This window comes from Macrobrachium nipponense, chromosome 33, assembly GCF_015104395.2.
Source record: "Macrobrachium nipponense isolate FS-2020 chromosome 33, ASM1510439v2, whole genome shotgun sequence".
Lineage (NCBI taxonomy): Eukaryota > Metazoa > Arthropoda > Malacostraca > Decapoda > Palaemonidae > Macrobrachium > Macrobrachium nipponense.
In genome coordinates, this window is record NC_087219.1 from 47,880,793 (window position 1) to 47,894,409 (window position 13,617).

Sequence of the window (13,617 nt, forward strand, 5' to 3'; positions counted from 1 at the left end):
GCTTTTGAGGACGCTCAGCAGGACGCTTTTGAGGACGCTCAGCAGGACGCTTATGAGGACACTTTTGGGAGGTGGACATTCGCCAGTACGCTTCTGTGGAACCTCGGCAATGACGCTTTGCGAGAGAAAGACTTGTTGAAGGCGTCTTATTTGCTGTTGAGGACATTTCTTTACAGAAATTTTTAAAAAGGATTCGGAGTTAGCGGAAAGACATACCCGAATTTTTTCTTCTTAATCTTTCTCTTCATCGATTTCTTTGAGAATCGGGAAGATTATATACTCGGATTCCTGGGTGACTTTCGGTCATGTTAAAGGGTTTTCCCCTATTAGCAAAGTGCTAATAGTTTTGTCAAGTCAGGACGTTTTCCCCATTGTCATTTAAGTGGGGGACCCCTCATAAATGGGGTAGTTCTCATTGTCATAGATTTTACCGTTTTTATCGTTTAAGCGGATAAATCAGAAGCTCATCCGGGGAGTAAGAAAAAGACTTGTAGACTAGATCCAGGAAGTCTTATGTCCAATATCATAAGAACATTGAACGGTCCTTTTCGATCCTCGGTTCTCTTGATGATCTCTATTCGAATATTACTCCCTTTTCTTGGCAAAGAGTCTTGGCAAAGAGTCAAGGAGTTCTTTTAAAAAAGTCTCATTCATTAGAACGTGGACAGTCGGTTTCCCTTTCTTTCTCTCTTCCTCGTCGAGGAAAGATGTAGTAGAGAATTTGATGTTCAAATTACTACAATACTTATGTAGTTTATCTTTGCGTCATTTTGCTAACGCATGGGTCAAGTCATTTACGCATATCGTATTTACCTCTGCGGATAGAAGCCGAAAGAACTGTTGTTCTAATGTATTTATTTGACACTCCCTTCAACCTTCCAAGAGTTTTCGGAGTAAGAACAACTCTTCAGGTATTGTTACGACAACACCAACTCAGCTTCTGTATTTAGCGAATTCTGTTTCGTTTAAATACGCCTGCTTGAGAGTTTCCTTTTGCTCGATAATATCATACCTATTCCTTCGTAAAGGGAGTAGCTGGCAACTCAGGCAGTTAGTATTCTGTTCACCATTGAAGCTTTCCTTCGAGGAAGACTTCTCCTTCACTCTCTTTGATAGAGATCGAAGGTGGTCGATCTCCAATCCTTATTTTGTTTTCTTGAAGGAAAGAATTTAGGATGGAGATCGTTGTTCAGAATCCTATAAATATACTACTTATATTAACCTCGCGACATGATTCTACTAAGCAGTTGAATTGTCCCCGAGGGGTAGGCGCATATCCTAGTTTTTCTACGGATTGCGACTTAGACGAGAAGTATTCTAATTGAACTGCAACTCGGGGTTGCCTGCAACCTCCCAGGAGTTTGTTTCAATTTTATATACTTATGGTTTTGTCACGACAACACCATTTCAACTTTTATATTTACCGAAATTCGTTTCGCCTAAATATAATTGCTCGAGCATATCTTTTATGCTCGGTGGTTCTAGCCGAACGCATTCCTTTGTGGAATATGGATTACCTGGCAACTCAGGATGACGAGTCAGCGGGAGCTCAGGCTCTGCTACTGCGTATTGAACTGCCTGTGCCTGATAGCCGCTCAGTATCAGCTGGGCCTCCGAGATGCACGGTTGTTTATGTCTCTCTCTCTCTCCCCTGCTTTGATTGACTACCGAACCGTATCTCTGCCCAACAATCTTGGACTTAGGTCTCTGATTAAAGGGGATTCTCGCAATTATGAAGGACCATCTACTGCTGTGACGATAGATTCCATCGCCTTCGATATTGCGAGAATTTTCAACAGAGATATCTCTTAGACTTATTCATTTTACTGTTTACCGCACGGTAACAGAAGTCTGTACAAGTCTCCCGCTGCATCGCACTGATAATACGAATGATTTTCTTTAGCCTAGAAGTTATGGAACTAACTTTGATAGGTTAGGTCAGGTGGTGGTTTTAGCTTCGGTGCCCTCATAGTATGGTCATATGGTCTAGTCACATTGTGGTCACGCCCCCGTTGACAGATCATCTAGAGCGCACCAGCATTACAGGTCTCTACCTCGCTGGCAACTCTAGTAACGCAGAAGTAGACTTTGGTGACAGTACTCACGAAGTCGGCTATGCTAACAGGTGAGGAACCAAGATGTATATCATCTACTTAATTTAGTTTCCCAAAAAATCCTATTCTGTCTCTTCCCACCATCCGAAGGTGGGATTCAGCTATATATATATCTGTCAGGTAAGTTTCATGAACAAAATGTTATTGTTATAATACAATTAAGTTTGTTCATACTTACCTGGCAGATATATATAATTAAAGTGCCCACCCACCTCCCCTCAGGAGACAGTGGCACTGATAAAATATGAATAGAAAATGGGAATAGTTCCTGATATCCGCCTCCCACGGCGGGAATGGGTACTACCACCTGGCCGCCCACTGCGTGTGCCGCGAATTTTTAAATACTGTCGGACTTCAGAAAATACAGCTATATATATATCTGCCAGGTAAGTATGAACAAACTTAATTGTATTATAACAATAACATATTTACTGCTGTTCTTCTCAGGACCACCATTTTCCCATTGTTGTTGTGTTTTGTTATTCATGGATTACCATTTATCATGTGCACACGGTTTTTTTTATTTGGTTTATCTTATGGCTGGCAACCAAGGTTTCTCTCATCAATACAGTGCATAGTTTAGTGCCACTTTCATTTCATGTACTTTTGCTGTAATGTGATTTTCAATAAGTTCAGTGAATTTCAGCAAGTTGATTTAATTTAAGAGAGCTTTGTCATTTCTGTACTCATATAAATCTAGTTTGTTTTTTCTTAACAAGTGTAATGGACAGTTGATTTCTTACAGGGTGTAATGGGTTGTTAAACAACTTTTATCCCTTGCCTTGCTCTTACCAAGATTCTCATTTGCTTCTGTCTTATTAACAGTTACCTTTGGTTCTTTACATTCTGGCTTGGGTAATTATTTGTTATTTTGGCTAATTATGTGGTATGTATTCCTGATTTAGAGACAAGGAAATTAATTTCTTGTATTTATTTTATGTTCATTGTGTGAGTAAGGGCTTCAAGGCTTGTTGTATGCTCATGATATCCTGAAATAAGGGCCAACATTTTGAAGTGTCTTGCCTTTGGACCAGCAATGCTCTCTTGACCCAACTTATGTAAGAGTTGGCATAGAGTTTGTGATATGTTTGTGAAGCAGCAGGCTTACAAGTGATGATCTGTTGCTTCTGTTTGGAAGTCGTCAGATTCACCTGATTGCTATGTGACTGCAGCCAAGAGTTTACTCTGATGGAGCTTCCACTTCCTCCAGGCCTCTTCATGGTGCTATGAAGCCTAAGTGTCCGCATAGCTTACCCTCTTCAGTCTCAGCACCTATTGATTTCTCACCCATAGAGTTATCACCTTGTGGATGTTTCCCCTACCCAAGGATCTTTTGATTACCCTGGGTAGAGGTTTACCATTTGGGGTTTGCAGTCTGTTGCACTTGCTGCTTATACCTATGTGCATGTGACATACATTCAACCTTTTGTCCTGACTGGACCTCCATCTCAGTAATGATAATTTCTTAGTGATGCTTAAAGTATGCTTCAAGGTCAGTTCCTTATAGCTGTCAACTCATTTGTGCAGGAGTTAGTCACAGCTACCCTCCTGTGTTACCTGGAGTATGTACCAGCTCCTGCTGTGAAGATCCCTCCTGAAGTTGCAACTTAGTAAAGTCTTTCATGTATTCTTCCAGCTATGGACACTTCCCTGTTAACCAGGTACCTGACTTTTTTCAGCTCCAGTGTACTTGTACGCTTCACTATATTCCTAGCATGCATCTGTATTTGGCTGTACTGACCTGCAGGTCTTGCTCCTGTGCCCACTACTGGTGCAGGTTGTTGTCTCAAATTACCCTTCAGCTCTTGTTTGTCTTCTCCTGTGTGTCTGGCTGATACAGCTTACAATGATTTCTGGACCTTTATTGATTTTAGGGTCTCCCTTGACTACCCCTTTGATGCTCCAGCCTACTGAATCTTCCTCTTGTGTTGAAGACCAGCAGTTCTAGAGCTTCATCCTTGCAGGCCCTGCCTAATCTGTATTAAGGATTTATTTAATTTGTATTAAACATTTTACAGATATTTTGCTGTTTACATTAATATTAATATTTTAAAATGAATTAATTATTGTTATAATTTTGGGATGATGGTTTGGAGTGTGTTTTTGTTTGAAATTATATTAAATTGTTTCAAATTAAGCAGTGAAATGTTTAAATAGACAGTTAGAAGAATTTCAGTTTGGGGTGCTGGGTGTTTGGCAGTTATAGCATTTTTAGAGGGGATTTTTGCATTTCTTTGGTAGGTTTTGGAACCTATTCCACTGTAAAAGGGGGGGGAGCACTGTATATGAAACCATTATAATACAAACCATTAGTTCTAATAACTTTTAGTTTCCTATCCCTTTCCCTCTTTGTAGGTGGAGGATAGCACAAAAAATTAATAGTACGTAATAGCGTCATGGATCTGATGGACTTGGCTGGGCATGTGTAACAGAATACTTCTTTGCAGATTTCAAATTTGTGTGCCTGGAATAATTCTACAAATATAAGTCTATTTATGGTTAATGTACTTCAATAAAAATGTGTATTATAAAAAACATTGTACTTAGTGAACAAGAAAGTTCAGGGATAATTTTGTTACAATGAATTATTCTTTACCTAGTGAATGCAAATAATGGCTATGGCATCTTTGGGTGGCTTGCAGGCAAGAGGTGAAGATGGTGTATGGGCCCTATTACAACAAAAGTTACAGATTTTCTCAACAGCAGAACTAATTTCGACCATAACCTCTGGTGTAAGGTACTTTTAGCTGCTTTGCAAAGGAAAAAATATTTTTCTTCTGTAGTATGCAAACCAACCAGACTTGTAGAACTAGGTGGAGGAGATCTTGGCATGCTAATATTAACAGAATATTTTCTTTAGACTGGACTTGAAAGTAGTGTATTAATCGAAGACTCGTGAAATTTCGCTTGGCATTTGTGTGCCAAGATGTATGCTGAGGAAAGAGCCTTCATTGCTGTACTAATACAGTAGTGTGCTAAGCTTGAAGTTATTTTTCTCACTAATTCATGCCAATTAAGCTCTTGAGATTTTGCTTTTTATATGCTAATACTGTATACTTAAAGCATGTTAAATTGAATGATGGGTTCATATACTTGGCGTGCCTTTTCTTTCTTCATTCTCCATTATTATTAATATAACAATAATAATAATGATAATATGTAACCAGACCACCAAGTTAACATTCTTAACTCTTATATGATGTATGTTCTCCTTAAGTTGAACTGAAATTAATTTCTAATTTAATTTCCACTGTCTTATGACTTGCGGTGGGTTATATCTTAGGAAGATGATTTTTTTTTTAATGACAGTTTGCAATATCATTTTATACATGTGCTTGGGTGACTCACTCTCAAAGAAAATATTTTGTTGAAGTTTATTGGGAAAAAAAAAATGATAAAATGAGTTATATGTTAAATGAAAAAATGTTTCAGAAGGAAATCCTAATGTTAAGACCTCAGGTTTGTTAGTTATGAAAAATACAAATTAGTTACAAATTTGGTATTTTGTTCAGTCCCAAAGAACATTTGTTTCACAGGACAAAGAATTTAGTAAAAGAAGAAACTTGGTAGAATAGTTGTTAGTTTGAAGTGGGTGGTGTGTATATTTAGTTTACATCAGGGAGTGTTTGAATTTTATTTTTAGCCAAAATTTAGATTCATTAACCTAATTTGTATTTACATACCATTAAATTTGGTAACAGGCTCTTTTTTTTATCATAGTTTCATTTAATTCAATGGTTGCCAAAATACTAGGAAATTTTTTTTTTTTTTAGGAATTTGACTTAGTGGGTGCAGCCATTTTATATCAGAAATCACCTAATTCTCTTGCTTCATATACTACACCATATATTCTTGGATAACCTTAATTCATCCTTCCCTTTCATTACTGCTTACTGGTTTTCACAGAACTTGCCAGATTTGTACTGCTGATGTTATTCAAATTTTATATAGTGCTGGAATGGTTATTGGTTATAAAAGATGAAGCATTACCTTGTATGTGGCTGGTAATGGTTTATATTGCTCATAGTTTTATGTGCATTTAAGTTAGACATAAATTTTGTAGAAACTCAAGTAATCAGGTTATTTTATGAGATTTAACATTTGATATTATACTAATTAAGGGGCATAAAACATCACAATGAAAATTGTGGTGTGTGTGTGCTCAGTGTAACCATAGGCCATAATTAAGAAACTTGCATACATGAAAGAGTTTCCTATATGTAAATCAAGTCCTATGATTGTTTAATAGTAATTAATAGCTTTTAGTTTTATGACTTAAATTGCAGAAAGTTTTCATAATATCAATTAAAAGTCTGTGTATTATTATGATTTTGCTGCTTGCTCAATATACTATTAGTCCACATCAGAAGTTTGGTAACTTAAAAACATAGAATGAAGGAAACTTGGCCACTTTGTCAGATTCTTATTATAGTTCAATACAAAAGATGTTCTTAGTATGTTCAGGAAAGATATGATTTGTCTTTTCTCCTTGCTCACATTAAAAGTTCGTTTGTTTGTGTCAGATTAAGCCAGCCTTGTTACTGGCATGGACCTTTTCTCTTGGGCAGCCCATGATAAAAGTGGAAGTAATTGTATCAAAAAGGTATCAGAAATTCCGAAAGTCGAATTGGGCTGTTGGAATTTGTATTGTTCATTTATCATCCCAAAGGTCCCTTGTACAGTACAGTACCATGTATTCATAACAAAACTATTAGAAAATATCAGGTAATTAAATTCGGGAAGCCAATATGGTTTCCTTACTGTAATTTAGTGACTAATTTTAGTGGTGTGTTAATTGTGTGTGTTTAAATTCAATTTTACATTAGTTGTTTTTTGCTGCATGCTTACTATTGTCAGGAAAGCATTAAAAAAGCTCAAGGTAAGTTAACTTTGGCTTTGTTTGGGCAATTTAAAATATAGAGGGGGTTGTAGTTAAGCAGTTAAAAGCTTTTTTGATTACTAATTTCCTAAAAACCATATAGTATTTACTATACATTATTGGTTAATAGGAAGTTTACTGGAGTTGCACTTGTCATGGGCCAGAACAAAATGTCCCTTCAGCTAAAGGTAGATTGTTGGAATTTTCTTCTGGATTCTTGTACTGGCAGAGCAAAATGTGTTTTCTTCAACCTTTGGATTTCTTAAGATTGCAGTTTTCTGTCTAGTCCACATTTCATCAAAGGTACTATTAGTCTTCTGGATTAGCATTATTTTAATGACGCCAACTTGAAATTAATGTCAGCTAGATTTTTAGATTGTACTGCTGCCAGTTTAGTTCCTGTCATGTTTACAACTGGCTGTTGCCATGTCAAGAAGTGGCTTCTTTTGAGATTTGAGACTACAGTGGTATTCATGTCAGTAGAGATGGGGATTGTGAAGTCTGATGATCTTGTATCACTTTACATCCTATTATAGTAAACTGAAAAGCTTGATTGTTAATGGTATGTAAATGTGGACTGTGTTACTGTGCATGTTGACTTCGTTTTTCTTGAAAGTATTATTGAACACATATGCTAATAGCTTGTTTCTTCGCTGTACTGTAATTTTTAAAATTATGAACGGACTAGTTATTGGGGCCTGGTACCTGGGCGGTGAGGCCAGATGCCACAGCCCTGGACGATGTGACTGTACTCTAAAGTAACAGTTATCTAACCGGTGTTTTTTTGCTGAGCTTAACACTCGTACTTTTTATTTCATTTTCTTGCTATTTCCTATGTTGTTGTACCTGCCCTACTTGTCAGAACGTAAGAATTCACAATTCAATTTTACCATTAAACTACCAACCAAGCAGCAGTTTTCCCGGATGTAATTTTCACCCGTATCTTACCATATTTGGCAGTGATTTGAAAATGGCTTGGTCTTTAACGTTAGGTAGTCACTGAGTAGGGAAAGACCCCCTCTCCTTCACCCTTCTTTAACCCTAACGCTAATAAATTGGTCCGTCATCTGTTGAGCACTTACATGGGATTCCACTCTGGTGAAAAGTGCTTACAGACAACAGACGGACAGACAAACTACTGTTTTTTTGTAGTAAGATGTAGTTTGTCTTGTAACTAACAGCAGCCACAACACAGTTCAAATTCCAAAATATTCATATGCCTTGAGGCCTTTGCAGTATTTTTTTTTTCTTTTTTTTATTATTATTATTAACTGCTATTGCTTGACCTTAAATAGTTTTTTTTTCTTTTTTAAACTGCTATTGCTTGACCTTAAATACAGTGTAACATTCTTACAGTTTAAACTGAAAATTTATGGCTTAAGCTTTAATCTCTACTAGTTTTGATTTTTAGTACTTCATAGTTTTATAAGTATAATTATATTCAGGTACAGTATTTTTTTTTGTAGTTATTGAAAACTGAGAATTTTGTAAGTTTTTGGTATTATAATTTTTCATCTATCAGTAGTGTACTGCAGTACAGTACTACTTATAAAGTAGGTTGTAGTGTTTGGTACATAGTACAGAATAACCAAATGGTAGAGCAAGCAGGCACGAAGTCCACAGTCTAGTTATAGCTGGCTCTCTTAAGGTAGATTCTTGGGTTGAGTCCTATGCAACGAGACGTTTGTTTGGCGCCCTCTGACTGGCTAGCAGCTTGCTCAGTATTTTTGTCTTTAGCTTAGAAAATTAGCAATATGTTTGTTTTTCTTCTTTTCTCTCATGTTTTGCACAAGATAAGAAAGTTTTGGTCTTACCGTAGGATTTGGTATTAATTGTGCAACTAAATCATGATTTCCTGAAATCAAGTAGATAAATCGCAAAGGAATTATGAGTAAATATGATGATAGAAGCATTTAAATTTTTATACCGTTTTCTACATATCAAATTTTGCATTGTTCATGCGATCAAGATAAAATAAAAACTTTTTCATACAATGAATTCACCCTGAAAACTGGTGCTTTCAGTTTAGATGCATGTGATATGTGAAGAGAAAAAAAAGAATGCCTTATGTTGCATCCGTACTTAACTCATTTGACAGAAATACCGAGAGACTGTGATCTGCAAGTCACCGTTGCTGGTGCTCTCAGTGAGAGCTTTGAGGAACTGTTGACAGTTGCCAATTAGCAATATGAGAAGATAGCAGTTTCAACATTATTTACAATATTCATTTTCTCTAAACATATCACACATGATAAAAAAAAAAATCTGTGGGATATTCAGTCCAGGGGAGAATTTGAAAATATTAATTTTCTCTTCACATATTACACATCTAAAATATTCTTCATATATCACACCCATCTAGTATCTAAAGTTCACCAGCATATTCAGGGTGAATTTATTGTATGAAAACACGTTTTATTTGATGTTGATTGCTGATTGATGCAAAAATCATTATATAAAATCAGGTATAAAGAATTATATGTCTCTCTTCTCTTTTACTCATGTTTTATCTTATTAATTTCAGGAAATCAAGATTTATTTGTACAATTAATACCTAATCCTATGGTATGACAAAAACTTTCCTACCTTGTGCAAAACAAGAGGTAAATAAAAAAATAAAAAACACATTCCTATTCTAAGCTACAGACAAAAATATGAGACACTGTGTGAGCGGTGCCTACCTCCTGGTACCAAACAATGAAAGGCTGCCACACAAATATATCTTGCCCAAGAATTTTCCTTAAGTGAACCAGCTATAATAGTCAGGATGCACATTACTTTAATTGAAGATATTGAATTAAAAATACACTTTACAAGGTTACATGAGACACTACTATGTATTTATATAATTAAAGGGAGGTATATTTGCCAATGATTTAATGGAAGAAGTGTAGGTTAAGTATGCTATAATAGGCTTTTCCAGTACTGTATCTTGTGTAGTTTGAGATTCATCTTCCTTTCAACGACATTCAAAGAATGCTTTGTTGGGTTGAGTGAAAGACATTGTGACATCTCTGTATGAGGCTCATGGGTTTTAAGTTCTTTGAACTCTGCTCAAAACCAGTGCCCCTCAATAATAATAATCTGAAGTACACCTTTAAATAATATGACGAATGTCCAAAAATAGTAAATTGAGGTACCGGTGTATTCTTGTCTGTTTCCTCTTAATTTTAAACTTATGCAAATTGCAAGCTTCGCTAGCTAGTCGACAACTTCTTCCTTCATCTAGCATTAACTAATCACTTTCCTGTAATTTTTTTTTCGTAACTAAATATTTACACTAGTATTGGAGTTCCACCATTTCTCCTACCTATAGAATAAAGCATATAAAGGATATTCAGTAAAGAAAAATAACAATTACTAAAGGATATTCAGTTTAATAAAGAAAAATAACAATTACTAAAGTATTTTACCATGCTTTTTTTTTTTCTAAACTAATGTTGTATTAATTTCATTTGTACAGGACAGAGTAAGCTAGTTACCAGTGTGCATCTCGCAAGAGCAGCAAGGCATATTACAGCAGCATCTTCTATCAACTCATGCAGTTCACAATTTGCTGTCTTCTCACTACAGCAGCTGTTTGTTTTTCAATTCACTTGTATGATATCAAGTGGTTTCATTATCAAAGAGACTACTTAACACTTTCTTCTGTTTCATTTAGTCTGAAGGGGCTTTTTCATCCATTTTGTTTTGTGTCTGAAGGGATTTTGCCATAAGTGAAATCTTGTACTTCAAACGTGGTAGTTTTTGAGTGATCACAGCAGTACTAGGGATATAAAAGTTATAAACTCTACATGACAGATTTAATAGTTGACACAAGGTTGAATGTGATGTGCGTGTGTTATATAATGTTTGTGTAAACCTTTGTCTTGAAAGGTTATATGGTTATAAAACGAATAAAAGAAGTACTTCTATAGCAGTTGCTTTTATTTATTAACTAAAATAAGAATTTTTGGAATTCCAAGTGCTTGTACACAAAGGTCCTAACAATAATAAGTGAATATGACAGAGGCTTCGTTAAATAGCAAAGCCCACATACCCTCCATTCTCTGAGCATCTATAGCTGGAACACAAGACAAAGATGGCAATGCACCCCTCCCTCTGAAGGTAAAGAAGAGGCAAAATTAGGCAGAAAAACTCGCGATGCATCCAACGACGAACACAAAGGGGTATGGGAAGCTTCCAGTACAGAAGAAAAAATATATGGATTAAATCTCTAAAGAAGGGACAATATCACAATGAGGCAGAACAAAAGAAGTTGAAGGTGAATCACCATCCCAAGATGGCATCGTCTCCTTCCTCTTGTATTGCCCTTCTCATAAAAACCTTTTCCATTGTTCCACTGACCAAAAATGACATTGAGCGAGGATTGGTAACAGTACCTACGTTTCTCTAGACTTACAAGTTGGATGGGAATCTGTTTGCACTGATGTTAGGAAACGAAAACATGGGAATCCACTAGTGGCCTGGCGCTTCCTCTGTTTCTCACAAGAACCAGAAGAAACCTTTGCAGTGGGTTAAAAGTTTCCATAATAACCTGGGTTAAAAGTTTCCATAATAACCAATCACTCTATATAACCAACAGGAAAATCATACAACTGAAACACACAGAATGAAAAGTAGGCAAACAAAACCAAGCTCCGTAAAGAGAACAGGGAAATAAAAATTGTCCTCTCCTTAAAGGTGGTAAAAAGTAACTGGTGTGGTTCAAGATGCCGAGGGGAATGTGCAAGTCCCACATAACTTGTGAAATCAAAGCACAGAATTGCTAATAAAAGTCACTTTCATACACAATTTAAACTTTACTGGGCTTCCAGATGCAAACTAGAGTTAAAATCCTAATGTTAAGACAGGGTTTGTATATGAAAAGGGCATTTTTTCAAGACTTACAAAGTGGTAAATGGGAATCCTGTTGCACTGATGTTAGGAAACGGAAAAATGGGAATCCACTAAAAGTGGCCTGGCGCTTCCTCTGTTTCTCACAAGAACCAGAAGAAACCTTTGCAGGTAGGTTTAAAAGGTTTCCATAATAACATGGGTTTTTAAAAGTTTCCATAATAACCAATCACCTCTATATTTAACCAACAGGAAAATCATACAACCCTGAAACACACAAGGGGGAAATAAAAGTAGGCAAACAAAACAAAGCTGGTAAAGAGGACCCAGAATAAATGTCCTCTCTTAAAGTGGTAAAAGTAACTGGTGTGGTTAAGATTTGCCGAGGGGGATGTGCAAAGTCCACATAACCTGTGATCAAGCACAGTGCTAATAGTCACTTTCATACACAATTTTAACTTTACTGGCTCCAGATGGCACTAGATTTATCCTAATGTTAAGACAGGGTTTGTATATGAACAAAGCATTTTTTCCAGGGAAGTTTCATTAAACAAAACTAATTTTAAACTTACTGGCCTTTCAAGAATTGGCACTAGGGAACCTTTATCTAATGTTTAAGAACAGGTGTAATGGAACAAAGCATCCAAGGAAACGACATGGGAATGGAGGCCTGGTTTGCACTGATTTGTAAAGGAAACCGAAAACAGGGAATTTTCCACTAAAGTGGACTGCTTCTCTGTTTCTCACAAGAACCAGAAGAAACCTTTGCAGTGGGTTAAAAGTTTCCATAATAACCCTGGGTTAAAAGGTTTCCATAATAACCAATCACTCTATATAACCAACAGGAAAATCATACAACTGAAACACACAGAATTGAAAAGTAGGCAAACAAAACCAGCTGTAAAGAGGACAGAAATAAATGTCCTCTCTTAAAGGTGGTAAAAGTAACTGGTGTGGTCAAGATTTGCCGAGGGGGATGTGCAAAGTCCCACATAACTTGTGATCAAGCACAGATGCTAATAGTCACTTTCATCAACAATTTTAACTTTACTGGCTTCCAGATGGCACTAGATTTATCCTAATGTTAAGACAGGGTTTGTATATGAACAAAGCATTTTTTCCAAGACTTACAAGTTGGATGGGAATCTGTTTGCACTGATGTTAGGAAACGAAAACATGGGAATCCACTAGTGGCCTGGCGCTTCCTCTGTTTTTATCAAAGAAGAACCAGAAGAAACCTTTGCAGTGGGTTAAAAGTTTCCATAATAACCTGGGTTAAAAGTTTCCATAATAACCAATCACTCTATATAACCAACAGGAAAGGGAAAATCATTAAAACAAAACGAAACACCACAGGAATTGAAAAGTAGGAGCAACAAAAACCAGCTGTAAACGAGGACAAAAGAAAATAAAATGTTCCTATCTTAAAGGTGGTAAAAGTAACTGGTGTGGTCAAGATTTAGTCCGAGGGGGATGTGCAAAGATCCACCCAAATAAAACTTGTGATCAAGCACAGATGCTAATAGTCACTTTCATACACAATTTTAACTTTACTGGCTTCCAGATGGCACTAGATTTATCCTAATGTTAAGACAGGGTTTGTATATGAACAAAGCATTTTTTCCAAGTAAATAAACCTGTCTTTGTGTGGGATACTCTCCCTGTTGCTAGGACTAGTTGAAGCTTAGAGGAAAAAAAGGAAAAGAAATAGTCTCCCTTAAACAGGCTTGTGGTTAACTGCCTGCACAAACAGGCTGAATCATAGCATCAGTATCTCTTGAATAATAA

General features: G+C 36.3%; 1 protein-coding gene across 3 annotated transcripts in view; it reads left to right on the forward strand.

The window, feature by feature from the left end:
- Window positions 1-10,909, forward strand: part of LOC135203157 (dolichyl-diphosphooligosaccharide--protein glycosyltransferase subunit 2-like) — a 77,409-nt gene extending 66,500 nt beyond the window's left edge. The window contains exons 15-16 of one of the 3 annotated variants that reach the window (XM_064232834.1): window positions 4,757-4,851; window positions 10,457-10,909. In XM_064232834.1, the coding sequence (XP_064088904.1) occupies window positions 4,757-4,826 (70 nt within the window). In that variant the 3' untranslated portion in view covers window positions 4,827-4,851; window positions 10,457-10,909. The remainder of the gene's footprint in view (window positions 1-4,756; window positions 4,852-10,456) is intronic. The other 2 variants (XM_064232835.1, XM_064232836.1) reach the window with 2 other exon arrangements.
- Window positions 10,910-13,617: the final 2,708 nt, after the last annotated feature.